Below are 17,742 nucleotides of genomic sequence, written 5' to 3'. Positions count from 1 at the left end.
TTGAGATGATGGTCGATATTTATGTTGTTTTATATCATGTGTTAAGTTGATATTTTTGAGGTGGAGTTTCTTGTGCGAAAGTAATTGCATGTTTACTTAAAGACATGATTCAAATCAAATTTAAAGAAATAGTGTTAGTATTTATTGAAGATGTTTTTAAAAAGAAACATGACAAAAAAATAATTAAAGAAATGATATTAGTATTCATTACGCCGTAAGGCGTTTCTCTTTGAAATGAACTCTCCTCTAATCCTTGTTGTCCTGGGTATACACCATCAGATTAGGTGTTAGACGATTGAAATAATTTCCTTCGTTAATCTCATAACTAACTCGGTTACCACTGCTCAACTAACTCGCTGATTAATTTCATAACCTAACTGAATTCCAAAGACCAGGGATGCCTCTGAAAACTAAAGGTTAACGAACAGTTACTGTCCATTTGAACTGAACAAGGGTTCGAGCCGACTTGCTTTAGTATACAGATTCTTCATCCAGAGGAGACATTGGTGGAAAAAGACGCTGGCAGTGTTGAGATTGAAGAGCATGCTTCTCTCTTTCTTTTGCAGGAAACATCCACCCTTCTTATTTCTTCCATAGGGATGAAAAGTTTTGATCAAAGGGAATGCTAGAACAATGGAATTGTTCCTGCGCAACAACTCCCTGGTTAAAGACGGGATCTTTCTTTTGCAGGAAACAGTCGCCCTTCTTATTTCTTCCATGGATGAAAAGCGACAACAACTTTTGATCGAAGGGAACGCCAGAACAATTCCACAACAGCTCTCTGGTTAAAGACAGGATCTGGTAACATTTTAAAGATATTTTCTTCCATTTGAACGCATTGTTTTCAATTCCTTTCACACTTTGACAAAGTTGGAAATAAATGTCTTATGAACGAGGTTTCAGGTGGGCGTATGATAATGATAATGATTCCTGCTATCTCTGCTAAAACCTAAAAACTGGAAATACATATGTTGTTCACAGGCTCATTTGTGGTTATTTTTCAGTGTTTTCAGGTATTTCAATTTTTAGGTAGTTGCTATTGAACAAAATGCCTTTCACATCCCATAAAGCACTCTCCTAGCCAGTGTGAAAACACTTTCGGAGAAACCAAAAACTAACATAACTGGCCAAGGATTTGAAAACCTGCAGAAGGTTTGAGGTGATCAATGAAAAATGGCTACGATTGTTCGGCTGTGTTAGTTGTTAGCTAAGTTAGTGCTGACTATTTACCTTTACTCAGCTACCTACTGGTTTAGGTTCCCCTCTATCATTGTTTTCAGACATATTCTTGTAACCCTTGTTTATCTTAAAAGTTCTCTATGGTGCAATCCTTGAAGGCTCCATTGTTCTAGTTGTTTAAAATCTGGCCTGCAATCGCGCAATATTTCCTAATTAAAAATATTAATGGATTATGTTTTTGCACTGGACTTTATAGCTTTTCATAATGTTAGAAATTAGTTCCTCGTAGAGTGGGCCAAAGTCTCTATCGGTGAAACCAATGTCCTGCATCTTATCTATATAAAACTATATCTAAACATAGTGATTTCTTTTTGGTTACAACTGTTTCTATAGAATTATAGACTAAAAAGACGGTGTTAGAGTGCGTAGCATTTCCATTTTTTTATCTTAGTAAATAGTATAAAGCATAAGTTATTTTTTTTACTTTTTGAATTTTACCTAAATCTCTTTTAATTGGTTGGGAATTAATAAATGCTATCAAATTATCTGTTACTAACAACATTGCCTTTTGATCAACAGTTATACCCTAAATGGTTCCAAAATGTATTTGTTCAACGTAAAACATTAAAACTAGGAGAAGGCAGTCTACTATAGGAGACTAGCTGCGACCTGCCACATATGATGAGACAACCATGTCTGTGTAGGCAAGAGAAATACTGAGAACAAAATGGAAGCAGAATTAAGATCTACGCTGGTTGGAAACCTAAAAGACTCGAATACAGGTATTATACCTATAAGCATAACTTAGAGCCTCCGTGGAAATGTAATACAATTAAATAAATGAACCCGAACATACTGCTGGAGAGGTAACCTTTATTTCTAATCCTTTCAAATGAAGGTAAAACTGAAACAAACGCCAAACTGTAACTTCTCGAGCAAAAGTGTTATAGTTTAAAGGACCGGTTCCTCTTAAAAATAACCAAATATAAGCTGCCGTAGAAATTGAAAAAATAAACAGAGTCTGTAATCTTTGCAATAACCAAATAAAAGCTGCCATAGAAACTGAATTTACAAAAGAAGACTGTAATCTTTGCTAAAGCCAGTATATATTGCCATACAGAAGAACTAGTGATAACAAGCAGGGACAAGATCCTGTTCAAAGAGCACCAAACCGGTTAAGTATATTAGAGACCCAAAAAGAAGATAAATATTATATCTGTGATAAACAAAAAGAGCGTAAGGGAAAATCTGTGCATGTAGGTTCTGTGACTGGATGTCGCTGCATCATCACAGGCCAGCCTTGGATAGAGGCCACCCATGTGAATATAAGCTACATTGATGAATTCGAGAGGCAAGAACCCTCAAACCAACTGGAATCTGAAACCCTGCGACCATGGTCATGATTCTGGGTTCTAGAATTCATGGTCATCGCAGGGGAACGGCTAGCTTAACCACTGCAGAAGATTAGAGGAAAACTATACACGCAAGCCTAGAATTACCAAAAAGATTCAGGTCGTGGTGTTTCGTAAGAAAAAGTAACGCAGAACCATCTTTTCTATGTATCTCAGGACAATCGTGTTGAAAATAAAATTATTACAAAATAGAAAGCTTATTCCGTAGAGGAACACAAAACCCATAAGTGCTATATAGAGCAAAGAAAATACAGATGGTCATAGCTTAATCATGAAGAACTTTCGACAAAATTACACTAATACTCATGAGGAGAAAACAATGTTTAGTCTTTTACAACAAAAGTCACGGAACCTCCAACGTTTAAAAAAAAACATATTCAGGCTCCTGCCCATATAAATGAGCGAGCCAAGAGAACCCAAGAGGTAAAAAGGAACTAATTGATGTTCTTTTACAACTGTATTTCAAAAATTAAAGGTAACCCCCACCGGTAGTGAGCAAGCTTGGAGAAGCTAACCAGGAAGAGGAAAAAAATAAATAAAAACGAAACCCTCCAGGTCCAAAACTGAAGAAACCCTCTTAAAAGGCAGGGCAAGGCAAAAGCACTGTTAACAAGCAAACCCGAATATCTCTCCACAACTCAGTCTATACAGGGGACAACATACCCGGAGAGACTGCTTGCTCCATATGCGACTGGAATGCTGCCCCACCTATACAATCGATAGCGCTTTCCGGTCTCACTGCTTCCAAAACCTGCGTGAACCATTTACCGAAGTTATGTGGCCAATTCCACACCAATAAAGGAAAACAAATTTCAAAGAAGTGCTAGAAAATAGACAGGGTAAAGTTTATCCACTTGAAAGCGAGCAAAGTAGACCAAAATACAGGGTTGAGGCAGCACCCGACTTCCTCAGTATTTGCAGACAGCGGTAGGCCTCCAAGCTTCGACCCGAGTAACCCACATCCAGAACAGGAACCCAAAACCGAGCTCCGACGTCAAGGGGCAACAAATGAATCCTCATTCCTTGCCTAGGAGATTGATAACCCGCCAGGAGCGCCTCCAGCCGTTCGATGGAAGGGCATGGTTCCTCGCTGTTGATGAGTGAGAGGATCCGAGGAAGACAGACATGTCTGAATTTCCCATTAAACAACTTCGCAAAGAGGATTATTCCCACGAGACAGTCGGGGTAAAGATCGAAGAGGAGAGCTGTGTTGTCACGCTCTAAATAAGTGAGGATGCAATAGATTTCCTAGTGTTCACAAATATGTATGTTTATTACTTCATCTCATAACTTAAATCTTACAAGAAAACGTGACACATATGTATCTAAGTTGGGCAAGAGGAAATAAAGAAATTGAATTAGCCAAAAGTAAAAAAATTACGACGATATAGTAGCAATAAAGGTTATTTTAGTGAACAATATAGTACCAATACCAACATCGTTCGGCAAGCTGGTAATTGGGTCTTTTGGCGGAACTCTGAAAGAAGGAACCAGTGAAGTACATCGGTCAATTGGAGGAGCACCAAGGACCACACTTTTTGTCAATGGCACCAAAACTACCATTGAAAGTACATCCAAGAGAAACCAACATACCATGGGGAAATAAAATCCTCAGGATTCGATCCTCCCCTGGCATTGAAAAAGATAATTTCTCATTTTATAATGCTTACACATAATACTAATCAAAATATTGGCTTCATATTGGCTTCCAAATGAAGTTTGTTGAACAAACTCCCTCGATTTTCTCTTTTGGTTGAATAGAAAAAGTCTTTTTTCTACTTCTGTGAGGCTTCTCAAATTCATTCCATTCATTGGAGTTCAAGGCTGCATCCACTTATGTGCACTATAACAATTTTTTTAAAACTAAATTCCTACCATGAAGTTGGTATCTTTACACCTTATTTCCATTTCAATCTTCCATTGAGTATCTTGGCCATAATACTCAAGATTTTGTCCCATTTAGTCCACATCCAACCTCCTTATCTTAGTGCAATATCTCCCGTGGTGGTAATTATAAAAAAAGTAATTTGCGTTAATGTTCTCTTGACAAAGTCTTCTGTTTTGATTTGATGCCTTAATGCTTGGAATGATTTTCAAACCTGCAAAACAAAAACGGGCTATTATATCAAATTTTGTTGCAAACAATATTATCGTGTAAAACCAGAAGAGTTACAAGCAAACACTAAGATATTGTGGCGAAAGGTGTAATTATTTTGTCATGGGATAAATTCGTTGTTTGTATCTAAATTGACACATTGCTTAAAATTTGTGTCTGACATGTGACAGGAACCACACAATGTTATTTTCTAGGGTTGATAGGATACGAGGAGGTGGTAGGAGTTAGACGTCATCAAAAAAGTGAAACGGTAAAGGTTGAGGCTAGAACTATGTTCTTGGAAATGAAGGGAGTCTGAATGCCATGAGTAAAAGCATATGAATATAAGCACATTATAAATGCAAGACTTCAGTATTTGGTGCACTTTGAAAACACAAATATACATTCTTCATTGATATATTGTGTTGGTGCTTTCACATTGAAACACATGAAGTTTTAAATACTAGAAATTGTCCCAAAAGGTACAAAGAGAGGCCGATAGGATTATTAAATTGGAATTGTTGAATTTTTCTAGAAGAGTTAATTGGTTTGTGGAAAACCTTGTTTTCTTGGACTAGATCATTGTGCAATTACTTTTCTTTAGATGTTTTGTTTATATCTATATTACAAGGAACACATTGAATGCCTTATTCATTTCTGCTATCCTTACTAATATTCTTTATTCTTTCCGTGCTTTTTCTTGATCAATTTGATGAAATATTCCATTATCCTTTGGTCAAAGTCATCCCCTGCATATTAATATACATCCCGGTAAGTTCAAAGCTCGAAAGCCAACCAAAAAAGTCAATGATAACCACCGTCCACGTATTCAAATTCATAATGTAAAACTGCTAGACAGAGTTCAGAGAGATTACCTCCAAGATGGGTATCACCGTTTGTAGCCAAAACCTCAAAAACTCCATTGTCAATAGTCAGAACGCTGACATGAAACGTGCCACCGCCAAAATAAAAAACAACAATATTTTTCTCTCCACCCTTCTTGTCCAAGCCATAAGCTATTGCTAAGGAAAAATATTTACAAAGCTAATAGTGAAACTGTACTTGTAGAGTGATAGTTCTTGCTAAGGAAAAATATTTACAAAGCTAATAGTGAAACTGTACTTGCAGAGTGATAGTTCTACGTAATACAGAATCAAAGTTCTACATCATAAAAATTATGAAAGGCAAACCAAACTGCAAAAGGCCTGAGACCCAGTACTCTGAAAACCAACCAGATCGATACAACCTGAGATCAAGTACTTTGAATACCAACCAAATCGATACAACCTTTTGTATGAGCTGAATATCTATGTATAAGCAATGAAACAATAAAGCAAGAACTGTCAGACAAGGCTGCAATTTTTCTTATAAAAATATCTCCCACTGCAACGAGTTCATAACAGAAATTTAATGGCACTGCCCTGCAATAATAAATTGAAAGGTATGTGGCAAAAACGACACGGTCTCTAATCACTTCAATATCTATCTCAGCGGGATCAGTGGCCTGAACCTCATAGTGAAAACCATCAAGTTCCCTTTTCAGTCTGTCCTTAGTTGTAGCATAAAGCATCTTTGCTCTGATTTTGGATACATCTGGACACCTGAAAATGCATGGATTCCATCACTCATACATAAAGACAATATTTTAAATAGATAAGAGTTGATAAACAAAAAAAAAGGAAATGGGGACCTCCTGCATGAAGCTCAAATGACTTAACCACTTGAGCTAGCTCACTAGGTTGGAGATTTTTTTATAGTCAATATAAGACAATTAAAATTGACTTATACATATAACGATCATGTTTCAAAAAGAAATATATGGACCTACACGTAAGCAGAGAAGCAAATGGTTCCGGCTCCTCCAGCGGTAACCAAAAGGAAAACTTTACAAATGGGTGAAATCCATTGCCACCTGTAGCATGTAGTATAAAGGAGGACAAATGAACTTCTGCCCGGTTGTCGGAGGATTCAGAAGCTTCAGAAAAGGCCTGTAGCCTAATGGCATGTAGCAATCTAGCATTGCAGAGTGTTTGAATTAGATAACAACCCAAAACCAAAGATATCATCCACAAATGAGATGCAATTAAGGGATCATGGCTTCTATCAGACATGATGTTATGAAAATTCAATGTCGATACAAACTGGACCAATAGACAGATTTTTTTTATCATTGACATAAGACAATTTGAATTAACATGATCCATAGAAAGATCATTAAGTTTTAAAAAACTTAGATGACCTTACACTTATGCAGAGCAGCAAAGGTTCCTTCTCCTCTAGTAGTTATCAAAAAGGAAAAATTTACAGATGGCTAAAATTTCTTAACGCCTTTATCCTTTTGTAGAGAGGAGGACAATGAACTTGTGCCTGTTCAATGTAGGCTTCGATAAAAGGCCTGTATCAATCCAGCATTGCAGTGTTTGAATGAGATAATACTCCATAATCAAAGAGAAGATCCACAAGGAGAGGTGGTTAAGGCATCATGGCTTCAACTAGACACAATGTTGTGAAAAGTCAAAGACGATATGGACCCATAGATTGAGATTTTTTTTTTTTATAGGTTACATAAGACAATTTGAATTAATATGATCCATAGAAAGATCATTAATTTTCAGAAAGGGTTCACATAAGCAGATAACCAAAAGTTCCTTCTCTTCCAGTGGCTACCAAGAAGGAAAACTATAGAGAAGTCTGAAATTTCTTACCAATTGCACCCTTTTGTAGAATAGGGAACATATGCAATTGTGCATGTTTGATCGAGGCTTCAAAAAAGGCCTGTATTAATCTAGTATTGCGAAGAGTTTGAATAAGATAAAGTCCATAACCACAGAGAAGATAGGTGGTTAAGGCATCTTAGCTTCAATCAGACACAACAAAGATTTCATTCATTAAGAGAAATTAATTATTGTGGAACAAAATCCCTTATAGACAACCAAGAACATAGGAAGTTAAGGCATCATGGTTTCAATCAGACACAACAGAGATCCCCTTCATCAAGGGTAATTATTATTATTGTATAAAAAATCCCATACAGACAATACTGGTAATGCCTAATAAACCACCTTTGTCTAGCAATTGTTATGCATATGGGTTTATTCACAACACACACCCAACATAGATAGAGTGATTATTAATGTAAAAAGAAACCTGATCAGTTTGTAAAACCTTGCATAGATAACAATCACAAGCTAGAGAAGGGGCACAAGGCATGACAACTATATAGCCAATAATGTTAGTATACTATTACAACTAGAGTGAGGGGAGGATGCTATCAAATCAACCCAGTGTCTTGCATCCCAAAACCAGCTTTCAGATTCACAGAGCATGAAATAGGCTAAAGGGATCGGAACATTAACCTGTTGGCTGAGGGTTTCGTTTATATCTCTCCGTGATAATGGAACTAGTTGCATTGTCTAACCTATCCAATGAAATTTGTAACTGCACCAGACCAGACAATCCTTGGAAACAAATATATAAAGAAGACTAAGTTGATATCTCACGACACAAAAACTTCATAGAAAAGAAGAAAACTGGAAACCCATAATAACAAGAGCCCCCGGGATGACTGGGACGTGAACACACCAACGATTCAAATACATTAGCTTAATTTTTCAGCTTGATCAGAGTTCGTTAGTGTGTAAAATTCTTAAAAATGGAACTTAAATAGGAACCGGCCTAAACTGGGTGTGGGCTTGATGAATTGTGGGAGAATTGAAATGGGAAGGTGGATGAAATTTATTACCATGCAAAAAGAAGATCTTTCTTTTCTGACAGTTCTCATAGGTGACAAAATCGAAGTCATAGACAGTGTATCGGAAATCGTTCTCGGGGAGGGCATCAGTGAAATCATCGTAACTCTCGGCAGGTCCTCCGGTCTTTTCAACAACCACTTGTTTAGTTTTCTCCTCGATTTTGAACACCACGTAGCGATGGATCTTCTTCCTCTTCAGCTCCAGGAAAGCGTGCTTGCAGTCATATACAACGCCCATTCCAGAAGAAGCGCTCGACTGGATGGATGAATGCCATTCAATGCCCCACAAAATTCAACTCAACCGATTAATTGATTGAATCTCTTTTTATCAGTTTCCACTAGAAGAAAAGAAAATCAAAGAAGTTAGTTATTGTTTACCATTGGGTCACACTGTGCTTTCCATTCCCCATTAGTACTCTGTTCTGGATGCTACTGCAAACAAGACAGAAAAGAAACAAGAATCCTAATTCCAATAGACCGCCATTAACTATCAAGAAAAAGCTATGTACCCTTAAGTGGGCTTCAGATCGTCAAACATGGACGCCCATGACCAAATCTCGCCACTATTAACAAGCGAAACTCAATCATTATTCTGAGGAGTACATCCACGAAAATCCTCTGCCTCGGCTTTCAATCTCATGGGAATTTTCTTCTTCTTGGCATCCCCGTGCCCAAAAACCACCGCCTCCCCATTCTTGAGAGCCAGAGTAGGCGGTAACCCGCCCAAGCGCCTGCAGTTGCGATTTCCTCTGCAAAATACCTTCGAAGCTGAGACATACAGAGTCGGCTCCGAAGGCGGTGGCGGGGGGAGAAAACCGCAAACAAATCTCCGAACACGGTGCTTCATTTTCTTAGAAGAAGACACAAACCTCTGGACATACGGAGTCGATTTCCCCGCTCGCACTTGGCTAACTTCAAAATCTCCAGCCTGCGTTTTGCGATTCCAATCCCCATGCTCTGCAAGAATTCATAGTTGAAAGATGTAATATCCTCCGTTTCCAGCTCGTTTTGGGCAAACAAGAGGCCATACTCGTAGACCAGACGAATTTCCAGGTCTGATTCCGAGAGCCAGCCGAACCAGGGGAAATGACTCCGATCGCTCAAAACAAAGAAGCAGATGTGGTGGAAGAAAGCAGGATGTTCTCCGAATTGCTGAGAATAAACAAAAATTGCACGACACATGAACAATTTCAGCGGATTTCCCGCTGAATGTGGATACCAGGTGTGTATCCACATTAGAAACAAAAAGACGATGAAAGTCTCACTCAAACGAACGCCTATCGGCCTAATAAGGCAAGGTTCCAATTCTCGGTGGGTGTAGTGCATAAATTTTGAATGCAATCCTTGCAATAACATACCATATAACCACAAATTTGCGTGTGTTCATTATGACGGACCCTCTTCCTATTTCATGTTGGTTAAATCTATAATGCAGTGATTCCCAAGTTGAATATTGTAAGGTTGCATACAACATATAGTTTATATGTTTTACCACATATGTTACATTGTGTAGTTATATACATATATGTTTTATATTATGTTTATAATGCATATAACATGCGTTTTGTAGTTTTATCTCTTTTTCTTTTTAATAATATATATCTCTCACACACATGCATTATGTTTATGGTTTATATATATATATATATATATATATATATATATATATATATATATATATATATATATAAACCATATATAATATATAAAATTACACAAAACTAGATATTTTAATAGCTAATGTAAATATTTGTGTAAAGTTTAAGGGGTAATAGAGTTCAAGGAGCTCCAGAGGGGCAGCTTGAGAAAATGTTACACAAGTTCTCTGCAAATGTCTTGATAAATAAATATAATGTGTTTTTGGTGTATTTATGTTTGTACATGTTGTATTTGTACCTTGATTTCCAATAAAGAATAAATAAATGATTTGTCTAGGGAAGCTCAAATTTCCCATCGTGTTGGAATAATAGGTTTTTGGTTGTGACTGTCAGATTGTCGATGCCTATGAGGCTTGTTTTGAGGAACAGAGTGAGTACAAGTCTTAAGAGGAGGCTAATCCATCATCGATGCAAACAAAGAAAGATACCGGGACAGAGAATGCCTAGATAGGAAAAATCAGGCCAAGCAAACTAAAGAGAAACTGTGCAATGGTTGGAGTTTATAGGTTGGGTTTATATTTTCCAAGGTGAAGATCTGCTACAAGGACTCGATCAAATCAATTTATGGTCATTTATATTATCCTTAAACCACCTATTCCCTTGCACAAAGGAGTTCTATCCATTGACATAATCTGAGATAAAGTATGATGCCAACTTAGTATAAAGTTCATCAAATTCATAGAACTTGGAATGTGGGAAAATATCGGGTTTTAAATTTTTGTAAGTTTTTGTGGATGGAATCAATCTCGGATCCTGAATTATTGCTTTTCCAGTACGAAACGAATTAACCATATTTTTGAACACATCCAGATTCGACTATGCTTGGACACAATAAAATTTAGGTCTTCAGAAATATATCTAGATATGAGGATATATTTGGGTCGAAAAGAAAAACTAACTCTTAAACAAATCCAGGCACTTTTATAATCCGAGCTTTGACATATTGATGAGAATACGTGACCCTGAACCCAGATTTATACTATATCTAGACTCGATATCTATCGGAGGTTCATGATATCTGAAGTCTACAAAAAAAATGAATAAAATACAGGGATATATAATATACGAAATGTGAGAAATATGGACCAAAAAAAGAAGTGAGAAATCCAAATCCTAAATTGGATAAGGCTTGTAGATTCTTCAAAAGAGAGTTTGGGTTTATACAAGATATTTGATAAGCACATGGTACATTAATGGTAGCGGTAATTTTGGAGCCTTCCTCTTGCAAGGTTTAAAAATGCAGTCTAAGTGTTGTTAATTTTGGAAGGCCTCTTGACCATGGTCGAAAGCGCTTCAAAAGGCTGAATGGAGTACAAGCGAGACGTATATTATGCAAGGATTGTAAGCGCTATTGTGCATTCTTGGTTTTGCTACATTGAGTATTGACTAAGGAAGGTCGAGCACGAGATCAAAGGTCGAAATAGAACTCAGGCAAGTAACTTGAGAATCTAGGTGGGCTACATTAAGCGGTATCAAAGCCTCAAAATACAAATGAGATAGAACACTCATTAAGGTATCATTGGTCCATTAGAAGCCACTACAACATGTTGTGCATCTTAAGCAAGGTAAGAATTTTTAAACAATTGATATTTTTATCTGTTCATAGAATAACATTATGGGTTACAAAGGCGTCTTCAAGAGAATTTGATTATTTGAGAATTATTTTTTCCAAATTTGACACAAATAGATTTTTATGGGACAAATTATTTTCCTTTAAATTGGTGAAAAATGACTAGCTTGTGGTAACTCAAAAGAATTGTGCTAATAGATCAGCAGAGTGGTGTGTTTAATGATGCACCCAACATGTAAGAAATTTAATATATGAATTATGCCAGCCCTTGGTAAGAGAAATATATTAATACACTCATGGTTACATTAGATTATTCAAAACATAATTTGTGGATGCATACTTGTAGTGTGAAAGTGTAGACATAAAGTGGAATTAACATGCCCAACTTGATCCTGTGAATGCTAAACCATTAATGAGACAAAGGAATCTTGAAGGTAAGCACTTCAAGAAAAAAGAAGTCGCTAAATATTACAAGGATTTTTGCAGCTAGCATAGACAACAAAGTTTAGAAGTAGAAATTCCTAAGAGGGACTCTAGACAAGGGATACAAGAGATTTTGAGATCTCACCATCGAGGAGACCTAATAAGCAAACCTGGTCTTATGAAAGAGACTAATAGTTGCAGGTAAGAGTAGGAGGGGAAGAAATGTGGAAGAGAACCATCACATTAGAGAAGTTGCAATAGAGAGGAAATGGTGTTTCGGCTGAGGATGGAAAGAGAAGAGGACAAAGTAAGTCCTCAAGGAAGGAGAAGAGAACAAGTGGAGTTATTAAGAGGTGAGAATAGTGAAATAGCCATAGGAGTAGATGAATCTCAAGAGGTTCCAAAGTAGGTGAATCTGTGATATCAAAATGCCAAACCCATAGGAAAGAAGCTTGGTGAGGTTTCGATGGAGGCTTGATTGCAACTCACAGTGGGCAAGAGGAATCTCATAAAGGAAGAGTGAAGATGACTATTGATGGTCATAACAAAGGCTAAGGTGAAAGCCACAACAAAGTAAATGAAGATGCCAAAGTAAAATACATAAGTAGGATAATAAGTCAAGAGGAATTTGACATAGAGTTTGCTGAGATTAAGGAAAGGCTCAGTACAATGATGCCACTGCTACAAGGTAGAATGAAAAAAACCAAAGGTGCAGATAGAGGATGAAGAAGTGGGTTAAATAGTTTGTTGTGCAATTATATGCAAGGAAATTGAGGAAGATTTTTAAGCATAATTTAAGTGCTTGGTTGAAGTAAGAGGAACTAAAGGCAGTCAAGGGTGAAGAGGAAATTCACTACTATGGACCATAAAAAGGATCATTCCTTGGAGAGGAAGATGACGATGTTGATAAGAGACCTGTTAAGAGTCTCATAGATTGTTTGGTGAGTGAAGACCAACATAAATATTTGATGATAGAGGCATCAAATAAGGTCATCAGGCTTTATGATATAAAAGTCATTATTTGTGCATGGTTGAAGATTTTGTAGGTACTAAAGCTGGACAATCATTTGAAGCTATCAAAAGAATAGAGGAAGATGAAGGAATGTCTTTTCAAGACATTGAAGCAGGACAATGTTTGTAACTTGTCATGGATATAGAAGAACAAAATCAAAATTGTTGTACAAGAAGGAAATAGACCAATTTATCTTATTTAGATAATTAAAGCGAATACCGTACATAGTTAGCTTTATTGTAAAAATACACAAAAGGTATTTGTAAAAATAATTTATTATATATAAAAATGTACAAGTGATGATGAATGTTGCAATGATGATCTGCATATATACCTAAGTAGGTGTCCTTTCGTGACTGGGCATGTCTTTTAGACATGCCTTTTCACTTAATTAATGACTACTTAACATAGTCATTACTTGATTATTTAATATTTACATTTATTTATATTTATAGATGTTTATTTTATTTTATCCAATTTATGTTTGTAACATTGCCCCTTCCTTCAGAAGCTTTGTCCTCAAAGCTTATTGTTGGCAATTTCCTTCTTAGCCCTGAACAAATTTCTTCACCTTGCGTTTTATTATCCTGGCATATGTAACTTGACGTCACTAGTACCTCAGCTGGTATAATCATAATATATATATATAGATATAGATATAGACCTTTTTGTCTTTTCCTTTTTAATTTTAATTTTTTTTTCTTTATTTTTTTTAAATATTTTTTTTTTAATAAGTTATTTAGTTTTATGCACCATATAATATAATAACATTATATAACTATATAGTTGCATGTAACACTATATTGCATTATATAACTATTTTATATTACTTGCATAATACGACTCATATAACATGCCATCGTTGACGGTGAGGTACGATGCTTGATGAAGTAATGATGGGTTTGAAGGTGCTATGAGATCTGAGGACGACCCAATGTGGCAAAACATCGTGGCACATCCATAATACAAATGCATGTCAATTTGTGTTGGAACATTGGAACTTGTCGACAACGATTCAAGTAAAAGGCACAATGCATCAAGGCATGATACCGAGATTTACGCCACAGACAAGGGTCAACAGTTTTTGGGGAATTCATCAGAATCGCAAAGAGATGCCTGTGACTCCTGCGATCTCCCGCAATGAAACCACCTGGAACCTCTGGATCCTTGCAGATGAGGCGAAGTAATCTAAAACTTAAATGTCGTGCTCCTTTGTTGTTCCTATCTCCCATTCCGCTCACCCTCGAGATTGCTGTTCAAAACACGCTTCCACTGCGCAATTCTAATGTAGAGGCTACTGTCTGAATACGTCATCCATATGCTATCAAAATCTATGTTCGAAACATGCTTCCATTGCGCAATTGTAAAGCAAATCCTTCAATTCTTAAAAATAAAAAAATAGGGTCTTTGGCACTCTACAGGGCTTCTTGGGTTCCGTCTTTTTAGATTTTATAGGGCTCCCTTCAACATGTTTTTTAGTATTTGGTAAATGATTTAATATCTTTGAAGTATCTGCTCCATTAGATGTGTTCGCATCAACAACATAGAGCGCCATAGTATTTTCAACCATTGATCTAAACACCTCTTGAGGTGGATCATGGTTCTCAAGCTTTTTAATGGTAGGCTCCAAGTCAATAGAAAATGCAGCCCCAACTCGACCATTCATCAATTTTTGTGTGCGTCGAATGAGTGTGCCCAAGGCGGCAGGGGTAGTCAACCCTCTAGAAACATAAGGTATTCCTAAGGCATTTGCTTGATCTTGTGATCCATAACTAGGAGATGTAGGAGAATGATGCTGACTATCAAACCTATTAATTAAAAATCCCTGCTCCATACGGTTCAAGTATAGGGATAATGTTGCCAATGCATCAGGAACAACCAGATCTTGGGGAGAAGGTGTTTGTTGTGTTGTCGTCAGCATGTGTAAAGCCTGATTCACAGGTTCAAGCACAATGTTGGACAAGGCCAGACCAGGTTGCTGTTGATTTAAAGTCTGGGATCCACCACTTGAATTATCCTGTCGGTCTTGCCCTTCTGAACCAGTTCCTTGTTGACCATGAGTTGGTAAAATAGTCCTTGTTACAGTTGGCCCATTTTCCGCATCAACATTCACAGGAGTTGGGCTGCCCATTCTAATAGAATTAAGCACGGTAGCAAGTATCCTATTAAGATCCAGAAAACCTCCATCACCTTGATCTTGAAGATTGAAAGTTCCAAATACTATATTATGAGAAACCTGGCCAATCCTGTTATAGGCTGCACCTGTAGCATTATCATTTCCTTGTTGTTCAGAAGTTCCCTCACTTCCACTTGGTCCTGCTGTAGATGATGAAGTTGAAGGTGGAACAGGTTGCCGAACCACCAAATGTAAAGTGTGTCCATCTTCAACATGATAATCCAATAATAGCTGATTATCCTTCAACATGCTAGTTGAAGTAGCATGCTTGTCGGAAGAGATCCCTGTGTCATCCCCTTTCTCGGAACCCTGACAAGAGATGCTTGAAACTATTCGAAAGGAATCATAGGAACAATGGCTCTTTGAATTTGTAGTGTCATCTTCAAAGTCATCACTATCATCCCCATAATGACTATGGGGCTTGCACTTGTAGACTGTACAAGCTGACTTCAGAGGAAAACATATATTGAAGGCTTCCATTTTCATTGGGACAATGGCCTGCCTATCAGGGTAGTGATTAGGAGTTGATGTTATTGCTGCATCCGAAATATTTTCTGCACCATCATCAGGACATCCTGAAATGCAACAAGCTTCCTCTAGATCATCATCTTGTTCTACATAATCTTCATCGAATTCCCTACAACTATCTGAAAATTATGCCTCACCTTCTTGCAATGACTGGCCATTATTTGGAAGCATGCCCCGATTCTTGATAGGTCTCGTCTCATCATCCTCTTCACCATCCCGATCAAAAGATTGAGACCGAGTGACTCTCCTTGTATGTTTATGGTTGCGATCATCATCATCTTCATGTGGATCTTCGTCACTACGACCAAGTTTATTTTCACCATTATTAAATGTAATGTTTTGTGCATTATGCTCATCATTTTGATCATGGTTTTCTTCCTCCTCTTTCCCATAATCCACTTTTTCTTTTTCAAACATGTCATCTTCATAATTATCTTCACAAATATCTTCTTCTTTTTCTTCTTCCACATTTTCCTCTTCATCCTCATCAATGTCTTCTTCAACATCTTCCTTATTATCGATTTCCTTTCGACATGATTTAACTTCTTCAGATGATTTTTCTAAACGCTGCTCCATGAATTCAGAACGTGAATGTAATGGCATATTGTGCTGCGAACAATGTTCAAAGACCTGCATGATTATATTGTGTAGCATGGCTTTGATACCACTGGGGCAACAAAACTGATAGCTTGTTAGCTTTAATGTAAAAATACACAAAAGGTATTTGTAATAATAATTTATTATATATAAAAATGTACAAGTGATGATGACTGTTACAATGAGGACCCACATATAGACCTAAGAAGGTGTCCTTTCGTGACTAGGCATGTCTTTTAGACATGCCTTTTCACTTAACTAATGACTACTTAACATAATCATTACTTGATTATTTAATATTTATAGATGTTTATTTTATTTTATCCAGTTTATGTTCGTAACAGATGAACATCCATGAATACTTATGTTTACCATATATGTGATGTCTATCTTTTTACCTTATGGGTCTACCATGCGAAGCCCATGTCACCTCTTAGTCCACATTAATGTTAAAATAATTGTATATGAAACATGTGCAGGCTAGAAGGAACCTATCTACTTCGGATTTCATTAGTGGGAATGAATTGTTTCATCTCTATGTATAAATGATAGATTTGAAATCTATAATGGGAACTCTTGATCATCTTTTACATCAATTATTATTATTACTATTATTTTGTTTTTTTTTCTAAATTTCTAAATTTATTATTATTATTATTATTATTTTAAAATTTTGATACTATTACTACTCCCAAAGTGGGCTTGCTTATGTGGGCAATTACTATAGTATTTAACGAATAACATATGCAAGAAAAACTTGGCAAATGTCAAGTTTTAACTAGTTCTAAGAGGACATGAGGTGATACCTTAAGAGGGGGCGAATCTTGAAATAACTTGAAACATGTTAGAAAATGCATGAAATAACCAACACCATAAGAAATGATACATATCTATATGAAATGTGAAACATTGAGGAGGGCATTGATCACACAAAAAAAGACAATGTTGAAAAATGCATGAAATTTATCAATTCTGAGGGAAAATAGAGTGTTTTTATGTGTGGAACCCTTCTATGAGGACTTATGCCAACATATACGAATGGAATAATATTGGATGTTCCGTATTTGTTCTATTGTCTTTAATATTTCAGTTATTAGAATTTCCTTGGCCTACACAATTACATACCCAAAACAATTTACTTAGTTATACCAGTTTTTGTGCTAAAAATATATACTCTTCACTTCATTACGGAAGAAATACTTTACATCTTTTTGCTACATGTATGAATTCAATTAATTAAAATTAGAGAAATTTATATGGTTCTAATATTGAAATACATAACACAAATGTTTTGAATTTTGAACATTGGAAACTAGTGAATAAATTAAGATGTTAAGATTT

The 17,742-nt window shown here is 36.4% G+C and overlaps 1 protein-coding gene across 1 annotated transcript; it reads right to left on the bottom strand.

Annotated features, from left to right (window-relative positions):
* Positions 1–5,648: 5,648 nt before the first annotated feature.
* LOC149192570 (actin-depolymerizing factor-like) lies at positions 5,649–17,323 on the bottom strand. The gene is made up of 3 exons (XM_089406413.1): positions 17,288–17,323; positions 8,434–8,693; positions 5,649–6,287 (listed from the first exon to the last, which is right to left on the bottom strand). Exons 1-3 carry the CDS (start codon positions 17,321–17,323, stop codon positions 5,939–5,941), a joined length of 645 nt encoding a protein of 214 aa, XP_089262539.1. The 3' UTR covers positions 5,649–5,938.
* Positions 17,324–17,742: the final 419 nt, after the last annotated feature.

Source organism: Pinus tabuliformis, chromosome 2_2, assembly GCF_031772625.1.
Source record: "Pinus tabuliformis cultivar Carrire ecotype Pingquan chromosome 2_2, CPIR1, whole genome shotgun sequence".
Taxonomy (NCBI): domain Eukaryota; kingdom Viridiplantae; phylum Streptophyta; class Pinopsida; order Pinales; family Pinaceae; genus Pinus; species Pinus tabuliformis.
The sequence above is the reverse complement of the archived record's forward strand: the minus strand, read 5'-3'. Positions and strand labels throughout refer to the sequence as shown.